Consider the following 27,486-nt stretch of genomic DNA (forward strand, 5'->3'; position numbering starts at 1 on the left):
AGATTCACCAGGATGTTACCAGGGCTGGAGCGCTTCAGCTATGAAGAGAGACTGGGAAGATTGGGTTTGTTTTCCTTGGAGCAGAGGAGGCTGAGGGGGGACATGATTGAGGTGTACAAAATTATGAGGGGCACAGATAGGATGGATACTAAGGAGCTTTTTCCCTTCGTTGAGGGTTCTATAACAAGGGGACATAGATTCAAGGTAAAAGGCGGGAGGTTTAGAGGGGATTTGAGAAAGAACTTTTTCACCCAGAGGGTGGTTGGAGTCTGGAACTCACTGCCTGAAAGGGTTGTGGAGGCAGGAACCCTCACAACATTCAAGAAGCATTTGGATGAGCACTTGAAATGCCATAGCATACAAGGCTACGGACCAAATGCTGGAATATGGGATTAGAGTAGACAGGGCTGATGGCCGGCGCGGACACGATGGGCCGAAGGGCCTCTATCCGTGCTGTATGACTCTATGACTCCCCCATCACCATCTCTGGGCATGTCCTGTCCCACTGAGACTGGTGGCATGGTGGTATACAGCCAGGAGAGAGTGGCCCTGGGAGTCCTCAACATTGACTCCGGACCCCATGACATCTCATGGCATCAGGTCAAACATGGGCAAGGAAACCACCTGCTGATTACCACCTACTGCCCTCCCTCAGCTGATGAGCACCAATTGGAGGAAGCACTGAGGGTAGCAAGGGCACAGAATGTACTCTGGGTGGGAGACTCTAATGTCCAAAACCAAGAGTGGCTCGGTAGCACAAATGCTGATGATTCTTCAGTGTTCAGTTCCATTCACAACCCCTCAGATAATGAAGCAGTCCGTGCCTGCATGCAGCAAGACCTGGACAACATCCAGGCTTGGACTGATAAGTGGCAAGTAACATTCACGCCAAACAAGTGCCAGGCAATGACCATCTCCAACAAGAGAGAGTCTAACTATCTCCCCTTGACATCATCGAATCCCCCACCATCAACATCCTGGGGGTCATCATTGACCAGAAACTTAACTGGACCAGCCACATAAAAGAGCAGGTCAGAGGCTGGGTATTCTGCAGCGAGTGACTCACCTCCTGACTCCCCAAAGCCTTTCCACCATCTACAAGACACAAGTCAGGAGTGTGATGGAATACTCTCCACTTGCCTGGATGAGTGCAGCTCCAACAACACTCAAGAAGCTCGACATCATCCAGGACAAAGCAGCCCGCTAGATTGGCACCACATCCACCACCTTAAATATTCACTCCCTCCACCACCGGTGCACAGTGGCTGCAGTGTGTACCATCCACAGGATGCACTGCAGCAACTCGCCAAGGCTTCTTCGACAGCAGCTCCCAAACCTACGACCTCTACCACCTAGAAGGACAAGAGCAGCAGGCACATGGAACAACACCACCTGCATGTTCCCCTCCAAGTCACACACCATCCCGACTTGGAAATATATCGCCGTTCCTTCATCGTCGCTGGGTCAAAATCCTGGAACTCCCTTCCTAACAGCACTGTGGGAGAACCGTCACCACACGGACTGCAGCGGTTCAAGAAGGCGGCTCACCACCACCTTCTCAAGGGCCATTAGGGATGAGCAATAAATGCCGGCCTTGCCAGCGACGCCCACATCACATGAATGAATTTTTTTAAAATCTCCTCTGTACCCTCTTCAAGGCCTTGACATCCTTCCTAAAGTGTGGTGCCCAGAATTGAACACAATACTTCAGCTGAGGCTTAACCAGTGATTATAAAGATTTAGCATAACCTCCTTGCTGTTGTACTCTATGCCTCTATTAATAAAGCTCAGGATCCCATGTGCTTTTTAACAGGCTTCTCAACTTGTCCTGCCACCTTCAAAGATTTGTGTACATTCACCCCCAGGTCTCTCTGTTCTTGAACCCCCTTTAAAATTGTACCATTTAGTTTATATTGCCTCTCCTTGTTCTTCCTTCCAAACGCATCACTTCACACTTCTCTGCATTAAATTCCATCTGCCATGTGTCTGCCCATTTCACCAGTCTGTCTCTCCTCCTGAAGTCTGTTACTCTCCTTCTCACTGTTTATTACATTTCTGAGTTTCGTGTCATCTGCAAGCTTTGAAATTATTCCCTCTATATCCAAGCCCAGGTCATTAATATACATCAAAAAGAGCAGTGGTCCTAATACTGACCCCTGGGGAACACCACTGTAAACTTCCCTCCAGTCTGAAAAACAACCATTCACCACTACTCTCCGTCCTTTAGCCAATTTTGTATCCACGCTGCTACTGTTCCTTTAATCCCATGGGCTTCAATTTTGCTAACAAGTCTATTATGTGATACTTTATCAAATGCCTTTTGAAAGTCCATATACACATCAACCGCACTCCCCTCATCAACCCTCTTTGTTAATTCATCAAAAAACTCAATCAAGTTTGTCAGACACGATTTACCTTTAACAAATCCGTACTGGATTTCATTTATTAACCCATGCTTTCCCAAGTGCCAATTAATTTTGTCCTGGATTACTATTTCTAAAACTTTCCCACCACCGACATTAAGCTGACTGGTGTAATTGCTGGGTTTATCGCTCTCCCCTTTTTTGAACAGGGTTGTAACATTTGCAGTCCTCCAGTCCTCTGATATCATTCCCATATATAAGGAGGATTGAAAGATTGTGGCCAGAGCCTCTGCTATTTCAACCCTTACTCCCCTCAGTAACTTAGGATACATCCCATCTGGACTGAGTGACTTTTCTACTTTGAGTACTGCCAACCTTTTAATTACCTACTTTTCCTCAATTTTTATTCTATCTAATTTCTCTACTGCCTCCTCCTTTACTGTAACATTGGCAGCATCCTCTTCTTTTCTGAAGTCAGGTGCGATTTATTCATTTAGTTCCTCAGCCATACCCTCTGCCTCTACAAGAAGATCTCCTTTTTGGTCCCTAATCAACCCCACCCTTCATTTGACTACCCTTTTTCTATTTATATATTTATGAAAGACTTTAGTCTTCCTTTTTATGTTGTAAGAACATGAGAAGTAGGAGCAGGAGTAGGCCATACAGTCCTTTAAGCCTGCACTGCCATTTAATAAAATCATGGCTGATCTTCGACCTCAACTCCACTTTCCCGCCCGATCCCCATATCCCTCGATTCCCCTAGAGTCCAAAAATCTATTGATCTGTCAGTCCCTTTAAGAATTTTATATGTTTCAATGAGATCACCTCTCATTCATCTAAACTCCAGAGAGAATAGGCCCATTCTACTCAATCTCTCCTCATAGGACAACCCTCTCATCCCAGGAATCAATCTAGTGAACCTTCGTTGCACCACATCTAAGGCAAGTACATCCTTCCTTAGATAAAGAGACCAAAACTGTACACAGTACTCCAGGTGAGGTCTCACCAAAGCCCTGTACAATTGCAGTAAGACTTCCTTACTCTTATACTCCAACCCCCTTGCAATAAAGGCCAACATACCATTTGCTTTCCTAATTGCTTGCTGTACCTGCATGTTAACTTTTTGTGTTTCGTGTACGAGGACACCCAAATCCCTCAACACCAACATTTAATAGTTTCTCATCATTAAAAAAAATTCTGTTTTTCTATTCTTCTGACCAAAGTGAATAACCTCACATTTCCGCATATTATACTCCATCTGCCACCTTCTTGCCCACTCACTTAACCCGTCTATATCTCTTTGCAGACTCTTTAGGGGTTAAATTGGACAAGGCCAATAACCGGGCATGGGTACCGCGATCCGTGACTAAGCCACGCCCGGTGCTTCCTGCGCAGGCAGGAGGAGACATTCGTCCGGCCTAAACACTCACCGTCAAAGCAGCATTAAAAACCAGGCCTGACACCAGGATTCAAGGACGTGCACACTTTCCACCAGCAGGGGGAGCCCCAGTCTCTTAAAGGGAGGATATCTCTTAAAATCTCTTAAAGGTAGCTGGTACCTGCTATTTGCTAAAAATAACATTCTGCTGTCTGCATGGAGTCTGAACAGAGATCAGACATTGCACACATAAAACACAGATGCAGATCCCATCCCTATGTTTACACACTAATGAGTTATGTTAAAACATTGAATAAAGGTTGCGTACTACTAAATCCCACATCCTCCAATCTGCACGCCAGACCTCACCAATCTGCCGATCTGAGTTGGTACCAGGCCTGCGAGAGTGCGTGCACCAAGGTTCTCTGCTGATGCACTAGAGGCCTTGGTGCAAGAGGTGCACAGAAGGAGGGGCATCCTATATCCGGGGGGGGGGAGGGGGCGCAAGAGGCCCTATGCCCAGTTTGGGGTGAAGTCAATGCCAGGTGCACAGCATCATGAACATGGATGCAGTGCAGGAAGAAGTTCAGTGCGTTGACACGCATGGTCAAGGTGAGTGAGGTCAACTGTCAAGTGGTGTCTCCCACCAACTGCACCACGCACTACACCCACCATCACCCACATACCAATAAACTCTTTCTATCAGTACTCAACTCTTCCAATCAGATGCTGCCTCTCACCCTTACACATTACCACTGTTGTAAGCTGCCCACCCACAACTCACACTGGCAGCTATTCAACCATGACAGGCACATCACCCAGACAAATGTCCCACTTTCTTGCAGGAGAAGGTGGCGCATAAGAGCAGGCAGCAAGTGGCCGTGGCATTTTGCCCCTCAAGCCTGTTCCGCCATTCATTGAGATCATGGTGGACCTGTGACCTAACGCCATATACCTGCCTTAGCCCCATATCTCTTTGTTCACAGAAATCTATCATTCTGAGATTTAAAATTGACAATTGAGCTAGCATCAACTGCCGTTTGCAGAAGAGTGTTTCAGACTTGTCCCGCCCTTTGTGTGTAGAAGAGTTTCCTAACTTCACTCCTGCACGTCTTGGCTCTAAATGTTAGGCTATGTCCCCACGTCCTAGTATTCAAGTACAAGAGACCTCCAAAAACAGTTACAAATGCATCAGCAGCCAGAAGCAATAACCCAGCAACTAACCTGTAAATCCTGCATGGTCCCTTTAAATAGCATTGGTGGGGGTCCTCCAGGCACTCTAAGACACGTTCAGATGGTCGCGGTAAAGACTGTGCATTGAGTGGTGCGTTAAGTCCCAAAATGGTGTCTATCACTTTAAATTAGTGTTGGACACTGATTTTCTCCTTACTTTACATGCTGCCGGTGCTCGGTATTTGAGCATGTGCTAATACCTTTACCAAGATGGCACCCAGTACACATTACGCTAGAAACATGCGTGCGCATCCAAGATGCCACCATGGCACTCCGAGAGGCTGTGTTGCACCGAAACAACGGGCACTGGACGGCCCAATTTCTAGCCCAGAGTGTCCTCCTCACAGCTTACTTTCCCACCTAGCTTTGTATCATCAGCAAACTTGGATACATTAAACTCAGTCCCTTCATCTAAGTCATTAATATCGATTGTAAATAGCTGAGGCCCAAGCACTGATCCTTGCGACACCCCACTAGTTACAGCCTGTCAACCTGAAAATGATCTGTTTATCCCTACTCTCTGTTTTCTGTCCGTTAACCAATCCTCTATCCATGCTAATATATTACCCCAACCCCATGAGCCCTTATCTTGTGTAACAACCTTTTGTGTGGCACCTTATCGAATGCCTTTTGAAAATCCAAATATACTACATCCACTGGTTCCCCTTTATCGACCCTGCTAGTTACATCCTTAAAAAACTCTAATAGATTTGTCAAACATGATTTCCCTTCCATAAAACCTTGTTGACTCTGCCTAATCATATTATGGTTTTCTAAGTGCCTCATTACCACTTCCTTAATAATGGATTCCAGCATTTTCCTGACGACTGATGTCAGGCTAACTGGCCGGTAGTTTCCTGTTTTCTCTGTCCCTCCTTCCTTGAATAACGGGGTAACATTTGCTACCTTCCAATCTACTGGGATAGTTCTAGAATCAAGGGAATTTTGGAAGATCACAACCAATGCAGCCACTGTCTGCAGCCACCTCTTTTAGAACCCTCGGATGTAGGCCATTAGGTCCAGGGGATTTGTTGGCTTTTAGTCCCCTTAATTTCTCCAATACTTTTCTTTACTAATATTAATTAATTTAAGTTCCTCATTCTCATTAGACCCTTGGTTCCCCACTATTTCTGGTATGTTTCTTGTGTTTTCTACTGTGAAGATAGATACAAAATATTTGTTTAACATCTCTGCCATTTCCTTATTCCCCATTATAATTTCTCCTGTCTCAGCCTCTAAGTGACCTGTGTTTACTTTCGCTAATCTCTTCATTTTTACGTACTTGTAGAAGCTCTTACAATCTGCTTTTATATTTCTTGCTAGTTTATTCTCATATTCTATTTTCTCCCTCTTGATAAATATTTTGGTCATCCTTTGGTGGTTTCTAAAACTTTCCAAATCTTCAGGCTTACTACTCTTCTTGGCAACATTATAAGCCTCTTCTTTTAATCTAATACTATCCTTAACTTCTTTAGTTAGCCACAGGTGGATCACTTTTCTCGTGGAGTTTTTATTTCTTAATGGAATGTATGTTCGTTGAGAATTATGAAATATTTCTTTAAATGTTCGCCATTGCTTATCTACTGTCATACCCTTTAATCTAATTTCCCAATCTAGCTTAGCCAGCTCTCCCCTCATACCTATGTAATTGACTTTATTTAAGTTTAAGACTAGTTTCTGACTTAAGGACGTCACTTTCGAACTCAATGTGAAATTCTATCATATTATGATCACTCTTCCCCCGAGGATCCCTTACTGTGAAATTACTAATTAATCCTGTCTCATTACACAAGACAAGATCTAAAATAGCCTGTTGCCTGGTTGGTTCCATGACGTATTGTTCTAGGAAACTGTCTCGAATGCATTCCATGAACTCGTCCTCTAAATTACCTTTGCCAATTTGATTTGCCCAGTCTATATGAAGATTAAAGCCCCCGCCTCCGCCACGAATATTGCATTACCTTTGTTACAAGCTCCTATTATTTCTTGATTAATATTCTGTCCCACAGTATAGCTACTGTTAGGAGGCCTATAAACTACTCCCATCAGTGTTTTCTGCCCCTTGTTATTTCTTATCTCCACCCAGACTGATTCTACTTCCTGATCTTCCGAGCCTTTAACGTAGTAAAACGTCTCAACACATCACAGAAGCGATTATCAGACAAAAAATGACACTGAGCCAAAGAAGGTACCTCCCATACCCCTCCCCCCGTACCTTCCATATCCCCCCTTACCTCCCATATTCCCCTATAACTTCCATATTTCCCATACCTTCCATATCCCCCCATACACCACCATAATTCCCATGCCCCACCGTATCCCCCATATCCCACCATACCTCAGTTGTCAATTAAAACCACTACCCAAGATGTTAATCACCGCGGTGTTAGGAATTGAAAAAATCGATTTGATTTATTGATTGGAGCCAAATACTTTGAATTGGTTGCTCTGTGGGTCACTGTTCAGGTATAAGGCAAACAGCTGGCAGCAACTGACCTTTAACCCTGTGCGTGACCGGCAATAGAGAGACCAATGGATAATCTAACAGCATTTTTGTCATCCTGCCCTTTAATCATCCATGAGACTAATTCCCTCTAATACCAAGTTTTTGTAATAAGCCCCTAATGTGGCAATTTATGAAATGCTTTCTGAATAACATTCACCGCAGTCTGTGACATCAACAAGATTTTAATTCAGTGGTTTAAGTGCAGTCTGTCCTGTTGACAGCTCCAGAGGAGTCTGCCTTTCTAAGGATTCACTAATTCCATCCTTTATTATGGATCTTAGAAATTTATGCACAAACAGGTTAAGACTAATTGGCTTATCGTATCCTGGTTTATCTTTTCCCTCTTTTTGAAGAGGGCGTAATATTTGCCTCCACTGATCCTTTGGCACGATTCCTGTTTCCAAAGATTCTAATTTGTGCCTCCTTCATCTGCCTGTCATTCCGTTCCCCATGAGGGATACTCTGCCTAGGGAAGTAATGCTGCAGTCTGGTCTTCAGGATTCTCACCATGCTTAAATAAGTCCGCTGTACAGCAATTGTATTTACATTTTAGTGTCTTGGACTGAGAGCAGTCTAACGTCGCATGAGGAGATAGTTTGTGTTGATTTGTATTAACGAGTTGTGAATGATTTCCCCACAGAGGCAGCAGACAGCACTTCATATCGCAGCAGAGAACGGGAGGCAGGATATTGCCGAAATGATCTTGGTAGCAGGTGTAAATTTAAAACTAGTTGATAAGGTGACTGCATGTCTTATTTTCCTTCATTGTTTTCATTTCCATGTCACCGTCAATATCCTCAATTTTGATTTGACAGCTTGGATTTTAGAGGAATATATTCATTGTTGATTTTCTGAATACAGCTCAGGATTGTAGAGAATGCATCATTGGCCCAGACGGCATGCCATAGACCTGCAGTCAAACTGACAAACTCCTCAATAGCAACAACTTGTTATAACAATAAATTACATTTATATAGTGCCTTTAATGTAGTAAAACATCCCAAGGCACTTCACAGGATGTTATCAAACAAAGTTTGACACTGAGCCACCTAAGGAGATGTTAGGACAGGTGACCAAGAGCTTGGTCAAAGAGGTAGGTTTTAAGGAGCATCTTAAAGGAGGAGAGAGCGGCAGAGAGCACTGTTCCCACTAAGCTGCGGGCGTGTGCGGCTGCGCAGCAGTTTGTTGTGTGCCACGCACGTCATCATTCTGTCCGCGCACCAAACCAGTGCTCTCTGGTGGAGACGCTGCTGAGGTGACGTCAGCTGTCACTTTGTGGGTCAGTGGTACAGCTGCTCAGAAACTGGTGTCCACAAATAGATAGTTTAACAGTTTATATATATATTCACTGGGAAAATACTGTAATAGTTGGACAGGAGCATCGTACTGCACATGTCGGCGTCTAGTGCAGGTCAGTGGTACAGCTGCTCAGAAACCGGTGTCTACAAATAGTACACTGTCCGATGCATTGATATATATAAGCATTGTACAGATAGTGCAAATGTATATATATATATATAAAGTATATTGAAGAAATAGTTTAACAGTTTATATATATATATATATATGTTGACGAAATAGTGTAAAAGTTTATATATATTTATATATATATAGGATAAATAGTGTAAGTGTTTATATATTTAAATATATATATTCATTCATTGGACAAATAGTGTAAAGGTTTATATATATACACATACACATTTCCATCCCTTCATGATATAGCTGATTTGAGTTTCCAATTAGAAAACTTCAGCACACAAGGGTTCAGTAAAGATTCAGTGAGGAGATGCGTTCAGTTAAATGAAAGCTTTTCACCTCTGGTGCGAATTGTGGAGAACTGTTACTTTAGTCTAAAGACAAACATATTTAAGGCACTGGTAGCAAATAACATCGGAGGGAGTCTACGATTAGTGCAATTAACAGTTTTTGTCACCATCCTATTCAACGTTAGTTTCTGAAGTAAACTACAAATGAACCCAAATTACCCAGCATATTGTAATGATAGTTTATCAATTTCCATATTTCATATTTATAAATTAAGTAATTCTGACACAGATCACATGTAATACTGTTATTAAAGATCCTTCTATAATTGTGCTAAAACATACTTTCAAATCACATTGGTGCATTGTAATCAAAACATTGAAGTTGATTTAAATTGTTTTATACAACTCCTGTCCAAAAGCCCTCAGTTGCCCCAAGGATTGTCTCTTTTTAACTTTGTCCGTTGCCTCCTTCAGTTCAGGTTCTTCATGTCTAAACTGCCCCCTGCCTTACACAGAGGCAGCCAGAACTAATGAGACCTGCAAGGTGTACAACTGAAATGCAATAAAGTTTTAAACCCTGCTGAGGATTCAATGATGGGGGGAGGGGGTCTTTAATTAAACTCTTCCCTATCCCCAAATTCATACCGACTGATTTGACAGCTGTTTTGTATTTCTGACTCAATTTAAAAATTCTGATTGCACATGATTTATTTCTGTTTGAATCAGAGTCATTAAGCTGATTCAACAAAAAGCTGATTGGAATCGTTCCCGTTTTTAATAAAATATAACGAGATTGGTCTGCTCAATCCTAGTGCAACTTAAGAAACTAATTTCATAAATTATTTAAATTTATCAGCCAATATAACATTAAATTGTTACAATTATCCATTATTTTGTATATTTGTTCTGTTTGTTATTTACCCTGAATAATGTTTTCTAAAAAGATCTTCTATTCAAAGTTGTGATTTTTTTATGATGGTGCACACAGGCTTTATATCGGTGCCCAAACCCAAGTTCATTCCTCACATGGCCAAAAAAAATTAGAGGGAACATTGATAGAGAGGCGGAGAGGTTTAGGGAGGGAATTCCAGAGCTTAGGGCCCTAGGCAGCTGAAGGCACGGCCGCCAATGGTGGAGTGATTAAAATCGGGGATGTGCAAAAAGCCAGAATTGGAGGAGCGCAGAGATCTCGGAGGGTTGTAGGGCTGGAGGAGGTTACAGAGATAGGGAGGGGCAAGGCCATGGAGAGATTTGAAAGCAAGGAATGGAATTTTTTAAAATCGAGACATTGCTGGACCGGGAGCCATTGTAGGTAAGTGAGCACAGGGGTGATGGGTGAACGGGACTTGGTGCGAGTTAGGATACAGGCAGCAGAGTTTTGGATGAGCTCAAGTTTATGGAGGGTGGAAGATGGGAGGCCAGCAAGGAGAGCATTGGAATAATCGAGTCGAGAGGTTACAAAGGCATGGATGAGGATTTCAGCGGCAGTTGAGCTGAAGCAGGGGGTGGAGACGGGCGATGTTACGGAGGTGGAAGTAGGAGGCCTTGGTGATGGAGAGGATATGGGGTCAGAAGCTCAGCTTAGGGTCCAATAGGACGCCAAGGTTGCAAACGGTCTGGTTCAGCCTCAGACAGTGGCCAGGGAAAGGGATGGAGTCGGTGGCTAGGGAACGGAGTTTGTGGTGGGACTGAAGACAATGGCTTTGGTCTTCCCAATATTTAATTGGAGGAAATTTCTGCTTGTCGGACAAGCAGTGTGACAAATCAGAGGCAGTGGAGGGGTCGAGAGAGGCGGTGGTGAGATAGAGCTGAGGTCAGCATATGTGTGGAACCTGACGTGTTTTCGGATGATGTCGCCGAGGGGCAGCATGTAGATGAGAAATAGGAGGGAGCCAAGGATAGATCCTTGGGGGACTCCAGAGGTAACGGCGTGGGAGCGGGAAGAGAAGCCATTGCAGGTGATTCTCTGGCTATGACTGGATAGGTAAGAATGGAACCAGGTGAGGGCAATCCCACCCAGCTGGACAATGGAGGAGGATGGTGTGGTCAACCGTATCAAAGGCTGCAGACAAGTCGAGAAGGATGAGGAGGGCTAGTTTACCACAGTCACATAAATACATTGATTTAAATGAATGAATAATGTTTAGAATTACACAGCATCACACTGCCATCAGAAAACCATCTCCATGATGTACAAAGAAGCGTTACAAATGGCTTGTGAGTAAGGGAGTGATTATTATATCAGAAATCACTGGCAGATCAGGGATAGTAAGGGCAGGAATATCCTTTACATGCGTGAGAGACAAAGGAAAGGAAACATCTAAACTGCTAACTATTGTTTTGCTCTCCAGTACGTGAGAGATCTCAGACACACAGATTGATTCGAAATTTCTTCACATATAGTGATCAAGTGAATCGAGTAAATGTGACCAATGATTATCCATGAATACAATCTGATCGATGAGTCACTAGAGACGATCACCAAATACCGTCACTATGGACGATCACCAAATACCGTCACTATAGACGATCACCAAATACCGTCACTAGAGACGATCACCAAATACCGTCACTATAGACGATCACCAAATACCGTCACTATGGACGATCACCAAATACCATCACTATGGACGATCACCAAATACCGTCACTATAGACGATCACCAAATACCGTCACTATGGCCGATCACCAAATACCATCACTATGGACGATCACCAAATACCGTCACTATAGACGATCACCAAATACCGTCACTATGGACGATCACCAAAGACCGTCACTATGGACGATCACCAAATACCGTCAATATAGACGATCACCAAATACCGTCACTATAGATGATCACCAAATACCGTCACTATAGACGATCACCAAATACCGTCACTATAGACGATCACCAAATACCGTCACTATACAGGATCACCAAATACCGTCACTATAGACGATCACCAAATACCGTCACTATAGATGATCACCAAATACTATCACTATGGACGATCACCAAATACCGTCACTATGGACGATCACCAAATACCGTCACTATGGACGATCACCAAATACCGTCACTATAGACGATCACCAAATACCGTCACTATAGACGATCACCAAATACCGTCACTATGGACGATCACCAAATACCGTCATTAGAGACGATCACCAAATACCGTCACCATAGACGATCACCAAATACCGTCACTATAGAGGATCACCAAATACCGTCATTATGGACGATCACCAAATACCGTCACTATGGACGATCACCAAATACCGTCACTATACACGATCACCAAATACCGTCATGATACAGGATCACGAAATACCGTCACTATAGACGAGCACCAAATACCGTCACGATACAGGATCACCAAATACCGTCACCGTAGACGATCACCAAATACTGTCTTTCGTGCCTCCACAATGCTGACCCTGAGGCTCCTGAATGAATAAGGCACGTACAATGCCCACATTAAGCCCCTTGACATCTTTAAATTATTTTTGATCTCCCTACTTTAGAGTTTCTATTTTGAATTATTTCCCCATCTTTATTGTTCCACTTGTGCATTCGCAAATAACTGGGAGCCATCACTGGGGGAGCCGACACTGAGGACATTCATTCGGGGCCAACACGGGGGGCCACCACTGGGGGAATTCATGGGGGGAGCACCACTGGAGGGCCATCACTGGGGAGTATTCACTGGGGGAAATCACTGGGAGCATTCACTGGGCAGTCAGCACTGGGGGGGGGGGCCGCCACTGGGGGCATTCACAGGGGGCCTTTACTGCGTGGCCACCTATGTTGAAACAGATCCAGGACCCAGTGGTTAATTAGATGCGCAGACTAGAGTTTAATATTCAAACAAGTGAGTTTTATTCACCCACGGCAGCTGTGTCTTTAAGTGCAGAGATGAACAGTAACAGGGATTACCTTCAACATACACCTTCTCACTCTCAGCTCCTTTCTATTCCCAACTGAACCATTTCCCCGCCTTTTATCCTTCCAGATTGCGAGTCGTTCCTGATTGACCTTAATTGCCTTTAAAGATTCCTTAAAGCTATACTGCCTTGCCTTGGTCATTGTGACATTTCGTAAAGCTGGACCGACATAACGGATACAGAGCTCTGCATCACTGTGTGCCGTCACTATATATAATCACTGTGTGCCGTCACTATATACAAACTCTGTGTACCGTCAATATATACAATCACTGTGTACCATCACTATATGCAATAAATGTACCATCTTTATATACAATCACTGTGTAACATCAATATATCCCATCACTACACACCATTACTATATACAATCACTGTGTTCCATCACTATATACAATCACTGTGCACCATCACTGTATACAATCACTATATAGCATCACTATATACAATCATTGCACACCATCACTGTATACAATCACTATATAGCATCACTATATACAATCATTGCACACCATCACTGTATACAATCACTATATAGCATCACTGTATACAATCATTGCACACCATCACTACATACAATCACTGTATCATTACTGTATAGAATCACTGTGTGCCATCACTATATACAATCATTGTGTATCATCACTATATACAATCACTGCACCTTCACTATATAAAATCACTGTGTACCCATCACTATATACAATCACAGTTTGCCATCACCATGTCCCATCATTACACACCATTGCAACATAAGATCATTGAGTGCCATTACTATATACAATCACTGTACCATCACTATACACAACCATAGTGTACCATCACTATATACAACCACTGTGTGCTGTCATTATATACAATCACTGTGTACCATCACTATATTCAATCACTGTGTACCATCACTATATACAATCACTTTGCACCATCACTATATACAATCAAGATATACCATCACTATATATAATCACTGTGTACCATCACTATATACAATCACTGTACCATCCCGATATAGAATCACCATGTGCCATCACTATATACTATCTCTGTGTACTGTCACTTTATACAATCACTGTGTACCATCACTATATAAAATCACTGTGTGCCATCAGAAAATACAATCACTGTGTGTCATCACTATATACAAGAACTGCACCTTCACTATATACAATCACTGTGTGCCACCACTATATACAATTACTGTTTGCCATCATTATATACAATAACTGTACCATCACTATGTACAATCACTGTGTACCATCTCTATATACAATCACAGTGTGCCATTGCTATATACAATCACTGTACCATCACTATAAACAACCACTGTGTACCATCACCACATTCCATCAGTACACACAATCATTATATACAATCATTGTGTGTGATCACTACATACAATTGTTGTACCATCACTATATACAATCACTATCATCACTATATACAATCTCTGTGTACCGTCACTTTATATAATCACTGTGAACCATCACCACATCCCATCACTACACACCATCACCAGATACAATCATTTTGTGTGATCACTACATACAATTGATGTACCATCACTATATACAATCACTGCACCATTACTATATACAATCACTATGGACCATCATTATATACTGGCACGGTGTGACATCACTATACACAGTCACTCTGTAAAATCATCATATACAATCACTATATACAATTACTATATATAATCACTATATACAATCACTGTGCCATCTCTATATAGAAACACTGTGTGTCATCACTATATGCAGTCACAGTGTACCATCACTATATACAATTTTTGTTTACCGTCACTATATCACCACTATATGGAATCACTGTGCACCATCACTATATACAATCACTATATACAATCAGTATGCCATCTCTATATAGAAACACTGCGTGTCATCACCATGTACAATCACTGTGTACCATCATCGTATACAATCTCTGTGATCCATCACTATATACAATAAATGTACCATCTTTATATACAATCACTGTGTAACATCACCATATCCCATCATGACACATCACTATATACAATCACTGTGTACCTTCACAAGATACAATCACTGTGTTCAATCACTATATACAATAACTGCACCATAACTCTATGCAATCACTGTGTGCAGTCACTATATGCAATCACTGTATACCTTCACCACATACGATCACTGTGTACCATCACTGTACCATCACTACATACAATAACTGAGTAACATCATTATATAGAATCACAGAACCATGACTATATATAATCACTATGTACCACCACTGTATACAATCACTATATACAATCAATGTGTACCATCACTATATAATCACTATGTACATTCACTGTATACAATCACTGTGCACCATTGCTGTATCATCACTATATAGAATCGCTGTGTGCGATCACTATCGACAATCACTCTGTACCATCACTATATACAATAACTGAACCATCACAATATACAATCACTCTGTACCATCACGATGCACAATTGGTGCACCATCATTATATACAATCACTGTGTACCATCACTATATACAATCACGGTGTACCATCGCTATATACAATCTCTGTGTGCCATCACTATATAAAATAACTACCATCACCACAATATACAATCACTGTATACTATTGCTATATACAATCACTGTATCATCACTATATACAATCACTGTGTACCATCACCATATCCCATCACTACACACCATCACTATATACAATAACTGTATACCATCACTAAATACAATCAATGTGTGCCATCACCATATACAACCACAGTGTGCCGTCGTTATATACAATCACTGTGTACCATCACTATATTCAGTCACTGTGTACCATCACTATACACAGTCACTGTGTACCATCACCATATACAATCACATTGCCGTCTCCATATAGAATCACTGTGTGTCATCATGATATACAATCTCTGTGTACCATCACTATATACAATCTCTGTGTACCATCACTATATACAATCACTTTTCACCATCACTATATACAATCACTTTTCACCATCACTATATACAATCAAGATATACCATCACTATATATAATCACTGTGTACCATCAGTATATACAATCACTGTACCATCCCTATATAGAATCACCATGTGCCATCACTATATACTATCTCTGTGTACTGTCACTTTATACAATCACTGTGTACCATCACTATATACAATCACTGTGTACCATCACCATATCCCATAACTAAACACCATCACTATATAAAATCACTGTGTGCCATCAGTATATACAATCACTGTGTATCATCACTATATACAATAACTGCACCTTCACTATATAAAATCACTGTGTGCCACCACTATATACAATCACTGTGAACCATCATTATATACAATCACAGTGTGCCATTGCTATGTACAGTCACTGCACCATTGCTATATACAACCACTGTGTACCATCATTATATACTATGATTGTGTACCATCACTATATACAATCACTGTGCCATCACTATATAGAAACACTGTATCATCACTATATACAATCTCTGTGTACCGTCACTTTATATAATCACTGTGAACCATCACCACATCCTATCACTACACACCAGCACTATATACAATCACTGTGTGTGATCCCTATATACAATTGAGGTACCATCACCATATACAATCAATATACACCATCGCTACATACAATCACTGTGCCATCACTATATACAATCACTATATACCATCGCTATCTACAATCATTGTGCCATCACTATATACAATCACTGTGTACCATCACTATATACTACTATCACAGTGTACCATCACTATAAACAATCACTGTGCCATCGCAATATAAAATCACTGTGTACCATCACCATATCCCTTCAATACACACCATCACTATATAGAATCAGTGTGCCATCTCTATATAGAAACACTGTGTTCCATCACTATATACAATAACTGCACCTTCACTATATACCATCACTGTGTGCCACCACTATATACAATCACTATGTACCATCATTATATACAATAATTGCACCATCACTATGTACAATCGTTGTGTACCATCTCTATATACAATCACAGTGTGCTATTGCTATATACAATCACTATATACAACCACTCTGTACCATCACCACATTCCATCAGTACACACAATTATTATATACAATCATTGTGTGTGATCACTATATACAATTATTGTACCATCACTATATACATACACTGTATCATCACTATATACAATCTCTGTGTACTGTCACCTGTAGAATCATCATATACAATCACTGTGCCATCTCTATATAGAAATACTGTGTGTCATCACTATATACAGTCACTGTGTACCATAACTATATACAATCTATGTTTACCATCACTATATCACCACTAAATAGGATCACTGTGCACCATCACTATATAAAATCACCATATACAATCACCATTACTATGTACAATTACTGTGTACCATCACTATATACAATCACTATATACAATCACTATATACAATCACTGTGCCATCTCTATATAGAAGAACTGCGTGTCATCACTATATACAATCTCTGTTTACCATCACTATATTCAATCACTATATCACCACTATATACAATCCCTGTGTACCGTACTATATACAATCACTGTGAACCATCACAATATACAATCACTATGTACCATCACTATACACAATAAATGTACCATCTTTATATGCAATCACTGTGTAACATCACTATATACAATCCCTGCACCATCACTATATACAATCACTGTGTACCATCACTATATACAATCATTACATACCATCGCTATATACAATCACTGTGCCATCTCTATATACAATCACTGTGTACCATCACTATATACTACTATCACAGTGTACCATCACTATATTGTTGACCGGAGGTCACCGGTTACGGTTATTGGCTTAGTACAAAAAGGAGAAGAGTCAATTCGCTTTATTCACATTGTTAGATCATATACATATAGCTTTCCGTCTGGTTAGATATAGGCATGCAGTTTACACCAGGTTATACAGTTTTATACCCAAACTAAGATCTAAACGCACACCCAATAGGTTTCTCTGACACTCCCTGAGTGGTCACAGAATATAAAGGATAATACCCGAAAAGGAGAGCTGATGCTGGCCAGGCGTTCCGTTCTCTCTCTCTTTCGACGTCCCTGACGTAGGTTCTTCCACTTCCGCGATGGTTGGTCTCCGGAGTCTTCGCTCTGGCTCCACGCCCCAGATCCTTCATTCGTATTCTGAATCTTATCTCTTCAGGCTGTGCTGTCTCTCTCTCTTTCGTTGGTTTAGGTTTTCTCGGTTACCCTGTGTCTTCTCCTCATTGGCTCTGTCCCAAGGACTTAGGTAGCATTACCTCATTACTCCTTTTCTAAATAAGGACTTGTGTCTTATCACATCTCCTTTGTCTTTCACAAAACTTAGCTAATTCAAACCGGTTCCAGCCAGCTAAGGCCAGTGACTGAACTCAGGTTACTTCAGTTCAAATGTTGTTCCTGCCTGTGTATTTCAGCAGCTGACGTCTCAGGTTACTTTCTGCAGCCCCTGGCCAACAATATACTGTGTGCTATCACGATATCCCATCACTATATACAATCACTGTGTACCATTACTATTTACAATTACTGTTTGCCATCACCATATGCAATTACTGTGTACAGTCACTATATAGATTCACTGAACCATCACTATATAGAATCATAGTGTAACATCTCCATATACAATCACTATGTACCATCACCATATCCAATCACTACACACCATCACTATATACATTCACATTGTACCATCACTGTATATATTCACTGTGTACCATCGCTATATATCAATCACTGTGCCATCACTATATACAATCACTGTGTACCATCACTATATACTACTATCACAGTGTACCATCACTATATACAATCACTGTGTACCATCACTATATACTACTATCACAGTGTACCATCACTATATACAATCACTATATACCATTGCTATATACAATCACTGTGCCATCTCTATATAGAATCACTGTGTGCCATCACTATATACAATCACTGTGTAACATCACCATATAAAATCACTGTGTACCATCGTTATATACAATAAATGTACCATCACTATACATAATCACTGTGTGCCATAGCTGTATACAAGCTTTGTATGCCATCACTATATACAATCACTGTGTACTATCACGAAATCCCATCACTACATACCATCACTATATACAATTACTGTGTACCATTACTATATACATTTACTGTTTGCCATCACCATATGCAATTACTGTGTATCGTCACTATATAGATTCACTGTACCATCACTATATAAAATCATAGTGTAACATCACTATATACAATCACTATCTGGCATCACTATATACAATCACTATCTGGCATCACTGTATACAATCACTATGTACCATCACCATATCCCATCACTATATACATTCACATTGTACCATCACTATATATATTCACTGTCCACCATCAATACATACAATCACTGTGTACCATCATTATGTATAATCACTGTATGCCAGCACTATATACAATCACTGTGTAGCAACACTATACACAGGCACTCTGTACCATCACCATGTACAATCACTGTATACCATCACTATATACAATCACCAGATACCATCACTATAAACTGTGCCATCGCAATATAAAATCACTGTATGCCATCACCATATCCCATCACTACACACTATCACTATATACAGTCATGGTGTACCATCACTATATACAATAACTGTACCATCACTATATACATTCACGTTGTACCATCACTATATACAATCACTGTGTACCATCATTATAAATAATCACTGCATGCCAGCACTATATTAAATCGCTGTGTAGCACTACAATACACAGGCACTCTGTACCATCACCATGTACAATCACTGTATACCATCACTATAAACAATCACCAGATACCATCACCATATACAATCACTGCATCATCTCAATATAGAATCACTGTATGCCATCACCATATCCCATCACTACGCACCATCACCATATACAATCACTGTGTGCCATCACTATATACAATCATTGTACCATGGCTATGTACAATCACCATGTCCCATCACTATATATAATCACTGCATAGCATCACTATATAGAATCACTGTGTACCATCACTATATACAATCACTGTGTACCATCACTATATACAATCATTCTGTCCCATTACTATGTATAATCACTAGCATCACTATATGCAATCACTGAGTAGCATGACTATACGCCATCATTGCATACCATCACCATATACAATCACTGTGTACCATCACTATATGCAATCAGTATACACCATCCATATATACAATCAGTGTGCCATCGGCATATGGAATCACTGTGTGCCATCACTATATAGAATCACAGTGTGCCGTTTCTATATCCAACCACTATGTAGTACCACTATATATACGCACCGTGTACCATCACCATGTACAATCACTGTATAACATCACTATATACAATCACTATATACAATCACTATATACCATCACTATATACAATCATTGTGTACCATCACTATATAGAATCATATTGTGCCATTTCTATATACAAACACTGTGTAATACCACTTTACACAGGCATTGTGTACCGTCACCATGTACAATCCACTGAAAGTGGAGTTAGCTCCTTGAAAGTGGAGTCACAGGTGGATAGGCTGGTGAAGAAGGCATTCAGCATGCTTGGTTTCATTGGTCAGAACATTGAATACAGGAGTTGGGATGTCTTGTTGAAGTTGTACAAGACATTAGTAAGGCCACACTTGGAATACTGTGTACAGTTCTGGTCACCCTATTATAGAAAGGATATTATTAAACTAGAAAGAGTGCAGAAAAGATTTACTAGGATGCTACCGGGACTTGATGGTTTGACTTATAGGGAGAGGTTGGATAGACTGCGACTTTTTTCCCTGGAGAGTAGGAGGTTAAGGGGTGATCTTATAGAAGTCTATAAAATAATGAGGGGCATAGATAAGGTAGATAGTCAAAATCTTTTCCCAAAGGTAGGGGAGTCTATAACGAGGGGGCATAGATTTAAGGTGAGAGGGGAGAGATACAAAAGGGTCCAGAGGGGCAACTTTTTCACTCAAAGGGTGGTGAGTGTCTGGAACGAGCTGCCAGAGGCAGTAGTAGAGGCGGGTACAATTTTGTCTTTTAAAAGCATTTGGACAGATACATGGGTAAGATGGGTATAGAGGGATATGGGCCAAGTGCAGGCAACTGAGACTAACTTAGTGGTATAAACTGGGCGACATGGACATGTTGGGCCGAAGGGCCTGTTTCCATGTTGTAAAAAAAAATCATTATGTACCATCACCATATCCCATCACTACACACCATCACTATATACATTCACATTGTACCATCACTATATACAATCACTGTGTACCATCATTATAAATAATCACTGCATGCCAGCACTATATTAAATCGCTGTGTAGCACTACAATACACAGGCACTCTGTACCATCACCATGTACAATCACTTTATACCATCACTATAAACGATCACCAGATACCATCACCATATACAATTACTGCATCATCTCAAAATAGAATCACTGTATGCCATCACCATATCCCATCACTACGCACCATCACCATATACAATCACTGTGTGCCATCACTATATACAATCATTGTACCATGACTATGTACAATCACCATGTCCCATCACTATATATAATCACTGCATAGCATCACTATATACAATCACTGTGTACCATCACTATATACAATCACTGTGTACCATCACTATATACAATCACTGTGTACCATCACTATATACAATCACCACATCCCATCACGACACACCATCACTATATACAATCATTCTGTCCCATTACTATGTATAATCACTAGCATCACTATATGCAATCACTGAGTAGCATGACTATACGCCATCATTGCATACCATCACCATATACAATCACTGTATACCATCATTATATGCAATCAGTATACACCATCCATATATACAATCAGTGTACTGTCACCATGTACAATCACTGTATACCATCACTATATACAATCACTATATACCATCACTATATATAATCACTGTGCCATTTCTATATACAATCTCTGCGTACCATCACTATGTACAATCACTGTATCATCACTATGTACAATCACTGTATCATCACTATGTACAATCACTGTATCATCACTATGTACAATCACTGTAGATCATCATTATGTACAATAAATGTAGCATCACTATATACAATCACTGTGTACCATCACTATATACCATAACTGTAGCATCACTGCATACAATCACTGTGTGCCATCCCTATATACAATCACTGTGTACCATCACTACATACAATAATTGTATACCATCACTATATACAATCACTGTGTACCACCACTATATAGAATCTCTGTACCATCACTGTATACAATCACTATGTGCCATCGCTACATAAAATCACTGTGTACCATCACTATATACAATCACTGTACCATTACTATATGCAATCACTGTGTGCCATCACTATATACAATCATTGTGTACCATCACCATGTCCCATCACTACACACCATCTCTATATACAATCACTGTACCATCACTATATACAATCAATGTGTAGCATCACTATTTGCAATCACTGTATCATCACTATATACAGTCACTGTACCATCACTATATATATGATGTGGAGATGCCGGTGATGGACTGGGGTGGACAAATGTAAGGAATCTTACAACACCAGGTTATAGTCCAACAATTTTATTTTAAAATCACAAGCTTTCGGAGATTATCTCCTTCGTCTCCTTCATCACCGTATGCAATCACTGCGCACCATCACTTTATACATTCACTGTCCCATCACTATGTACAATCACTGTGTACCATCACCATATACAATCACTGTATACCATCACTATATACAATCACTACATACTATCACTATATACCATCACTATAAACAATTACCGTGCCATCACTATATGGAATCACTACACATCATCACTATATACAATCATTGTGTGCCATCACTATATACAAACTCTGTGTACCATCACCATATAAAATCACTGTGCGCTATCACTATATACAATTGCAGTGTACCATCAATACATTCAACATTTGTGTACCATCACCATATGCAATCGCAGTGTACCATCACGATATACATTCACTGTACCATCACTATATATAATCACTATGTACCATCACTACACACCATCACTATATACAACCACTGTGTGCCATCACTATATGCAGACACTGTGTACCGTCACTATATACAACCACTATGTGTAATCGCAATATACAATCACCATGTACCATCACGATATACATTCACTGTACCATCACTATATATAATCACTATGTACCATCACTACACACCATCATTATATACAACCACTGTGTGCCATCACTATATACAGGCACCATGTACCATCACTTTATACAGGCACTGTGTACCATCACTGTATACAATCACTGTGTACCATCACTACATACAATCATTGTGTGCCATCACTATGCACAATCACTGTGTACCATCATTATATAGATTCACTGTGTGCCATCACTATATACAGGCACTGTGTACCATCACTATATATGATCATTATGTGCCATTGCTATATACAATCACTATGTACCATCACTATATACAATCACTGTGTACCATCACTATATACAATCACTGTGTACGGGTCAATATACACAATCACTGTGTACCATCACTATATACAATCACTGTGTGCCATCGCTATATACAATCACTTTGTACGGTCAGTATATAAAATCACTGTGTACCATCACTATATAAAATCACCATGTACCATTAGTATATGCAATCACTGTACCATCAATATATACAATCATTGTGTACCACTAATATATAAAATCGCTGTGTACCATTACTGTATGCAATCACTGTATACCACTATTATATACAATATCTGTACCATCACTATATACAATTGTTGTAATATCACTATATACAATCACTATGTACCATCACTATATAAAATCACTGTATCACCATTATATACAATCACTGTATGCCATCACTATATAAAATCACTGTGTACCATCACTATATACAATCACTATGTGCCATCGCTACATACAATCACTGTGTACGGTCAATATATAAAATCACTGTGTACCATTAGTATATGCAATCACTGTACCATCACTATATGCAATCACTGTGTACCACCATTAAATACAATAACTGTACCATCACTATACACAATCACTGTTCAATCACTATACACAATCACTGTAATATCACTATATACAATCACTGTTCAATCACTATATACAATCACTGTAATATCACTATATACAATCACTGTTCAATCACTATATACAATCACTATGTACCATCACAATGTACAATCACTGTGTGCCATCACTATATTCAATAACTGTGTACCATCACTATATTCAATAACTGTGTGCCATCACTATATATAATCAATGTATCATCACTATATAGAATCACTGTGTGCGATCACTATATACAATCACTGTGTACTATAATTATATACCATAACTATACCATCACCATATTCAATCACTGTGTGCCATCGCCATTTCCCATCAATGCACAGCATCACGATGCATCATCACTGGGTATGACCACTTACTTTTATTCATAGAATCAAAATGTTACCATAAATTGCCCAGCGGGAACGGATGTGTTTGAGTCAGCTCCTGTTTGATCCCTGCCCGTTGACTTCAATGGAGAGTGAAATGGGACGGGGTACAAAATAAATGCCAGACCCAAATGCTCATTTCCGGCCAGGCGGGTTAGGTTAAAGTCAGGGCTAAAGAATCCCTGAAAGATTCTCAGCAGGAGCAGGTTAACATTTTCAGTACCTGATTGTGGGGTGTTGTTGGCCCAGAGTTGCTGCTGCATTTGCTTACGGAACAAGTCAGTGCGCCCCAAAGCAAATTGATTGTGTGAAGCACTCTCAGCCAATTCATTCATGGGATGTGGGCATCACTGGCGATGCCAGCATTTATTGCCCATCCCTAATTTCCCTTGAGAAGGTGGTGGTGAGCCGCCTTTTTGAACCGCTGCAGTCCGTGTGGTAAAGGTTCTCCCACAGTGCTGTTAGGTAGAGAGTTCCAGGATTTTGACCCAGTGACGATAAAGGAACGGCGATATATTTCCAAGTCGGGATGGTGTGTGACTTGGAGGGGAACGTGCAGGTGGTGTTGATCCCATGTGCCTGCTGCCCTTGTCCTTCTAGGTGGTAGAGATCGCAGGTTTGGGAGGTGCTGTCGAAGAAGCCTTGGCGAATTGCTGCAGTGCATCCTGTGGATGGTACACACTGCAGCCACAGTGCGCTGGTGGTGAAGGGGGTTAATGATTAGGGTGGTGGATGGGGTGCCAATCAAGCAGGCTGTTTTGTCCTGGATGGTGTCGAGCTTCTTGAGTGTTGTTGGAGCTGCACTCATCCAGGCAAGTGGAGAGTATTCCATCACACTCCTGACTTGTGCCTTGTAGATGGTGGAAAGGCTTTGGGGAGTCAGGAGGTGAGTCACTCGCCGCAGAATACCCAGTCTCTGACCTACTTTTGTAGCCACAGTATTTATGAGGCTGGTCCAGTTAAGTTTCTGGTCAATGGTGACCCCCAGGATGTTGATGGTTGGGGATTCAGCGATGGTAATGCCGTTGAATGTCAAGGGGTGGTGGTTAGACTCTCTCTTGTCTGGCGTGAATGTTACTTGCCACTTATCCGTCAAAACCTCGAAGTTGTCCAGGTCTTGCAGCATGCAGGCACGGACTGCTTCATTATCTGAGGGGTTGTGAACAGAACTGAACACTGTGCAATCATCAGCGAACATCCCCATTTCTGACCTTATGATGGAGGAAAGGTCATTGATGAAGCAGCTGAAGATGGTTTGGCCTAGGACACTGCCCTGAGGAACTCCTGCAGCAATGTCCTGGGGCTGAGATGATTGGCCTCCAACAACCACTACCATCTTCCTTTGTACTAAGTATGACTCCAGCCACTGGAGTGTTTTCCCCCTGATTCTCATTTACTTCAATTTTACGAGGGCTCCTTGGTGCCACACTCGGTCAAATGCTGCCTTGATGTCAAGGGCAGTCACTCTCACCTCACCTCTGGAATTCAGCTCTTTTGTCCACATTTGGACCAAGGCTGTAATGAGGTCTGGAGCCAAGTGGTCCTGGCGGAACCCAAACTGAGCATCGGTGAGCAGGTTATTGGTGAATAAGTGCCGCTTGATAGCACTGTCGATGACACCTTCCATTGAGATTAGACTGATGGGGCGGTAATTGGCCGGATTGGATTTGTCCTGATTTTTGTGGACAGGACATACCTGGGCAATTTTCCACATTGTTGGGTAGATGCCAGTGTTGTAGCTGCACTGGAACAGCTTGGCTAGAGGCACGGCTAGTTCAGGAGCGCAAGTCTTCGGCACTACAGCCAGATGTTGTCGGGGCCCATAGCCTTTGCTGTATCCAGTCCACTCAGCTATTTCTTAATATCATGTGGAGTGAATTGAATTGGCCGAAGACTGGCTTCTGTGATGGTGGGGATATCGGGAGGAGGCCGAGATGGATCATCCACTCTGCACTTCTGGCTGAAGATGGTTGCAAACACTTCAGCCGTGTCTTTTGCACTCACGTGCTGGGCTCTGCCATCATTGAGAATGGGGATGTTCTTGGAGCCTCCTCCTCCCATTAGTTGTTTAATTGTCCACCACCATTCACGACTGGATGTGGCAGGACTGCAGAGCTTTGATCTGATCTGTTGGTTGTGGAATCGCTTAGCTCTGTCAATAACATGTTTCTTCCGCTGTTTAGCATGCATGTAGTCCTGAGTTGTAGCTTCACCGGGTTGGCACCTCATTTTTAGGTACGCCTGGTGCTGCTCCTGGCATGCTCTTCTACACTCCTCATTGAACCAGGGTTGATCCCCTGGCTTGTTGGTAATGGTAGAGTGAGGAATATGCCGTGAGGTTACAGATTGTGCTGGAATACAATTCTGCTGCTGCTGATGGCCCACAGCGCCTCATGGATGCCCAGTTTTGAGCTGCTAGATCTGTTCTGAATCTATCCCATTTAGCACGTTTGATGGTGTCTTCAGTGCGAAGGCGGGACTTCGTCTCCACGAGGACTGTGTGATGGTCACTCCTTCCAATACTATCATGGACAGATGCTTCGTGATAGGTAGATTGGTGAGGACGAGGTCATGTAGGCTTTTCCCTCATGTTGGTTCTCTCACCACCTGCTGCAGGCCCCGTCTGGCAGCTATGTCCTTTAGGACTCAGCCAGCTCAGTCAGTTGTAGAGACACTCTT

At 41.3% G+C, this 27,486-nt stretch overlaps 1 protein-coding gene across 4 annotated transcripts in view; it reads left to right on the forward strand.

Moving 5' to 3' along the window:
• ankdd1a (ankyrin repeat and death domain containing 1A) overlaps positions 1-27,486 on the forward strand; it is a 146,871-nt gene that overhangs the window by 96,485 nt on the left and 22,900 nt on the right. For all 4 annotated transcript variants that reach the window (XM_067971656.1, XM_067971657.1, XM_067971658.1 and 1 more), the window contains exon 11: positions 8,121-8,219. In XM_067971656.1, coding sequence (XP_067827757.1) covers positions 8,121-8,219 — 99 coding nt within the window. The remainder of the gene's footprint in view (positions 1-8,120; positions 8,220-27,486) is intronic.

Source organism: Heptranchias perlo, chromosome 34 (assembly GCF_035084215.1).
Source record: "Heptranchias perlo isolate sHepPer1 chromosome 34, sHepPer1.hap1, whole genome shotgun sequence".
NCBI lineage: Eukaryota > Metazoa > Chordata > Chondrichthyes > Hexanchiformes > Hexanchidae > Heptranchias > Heptranchias perlo.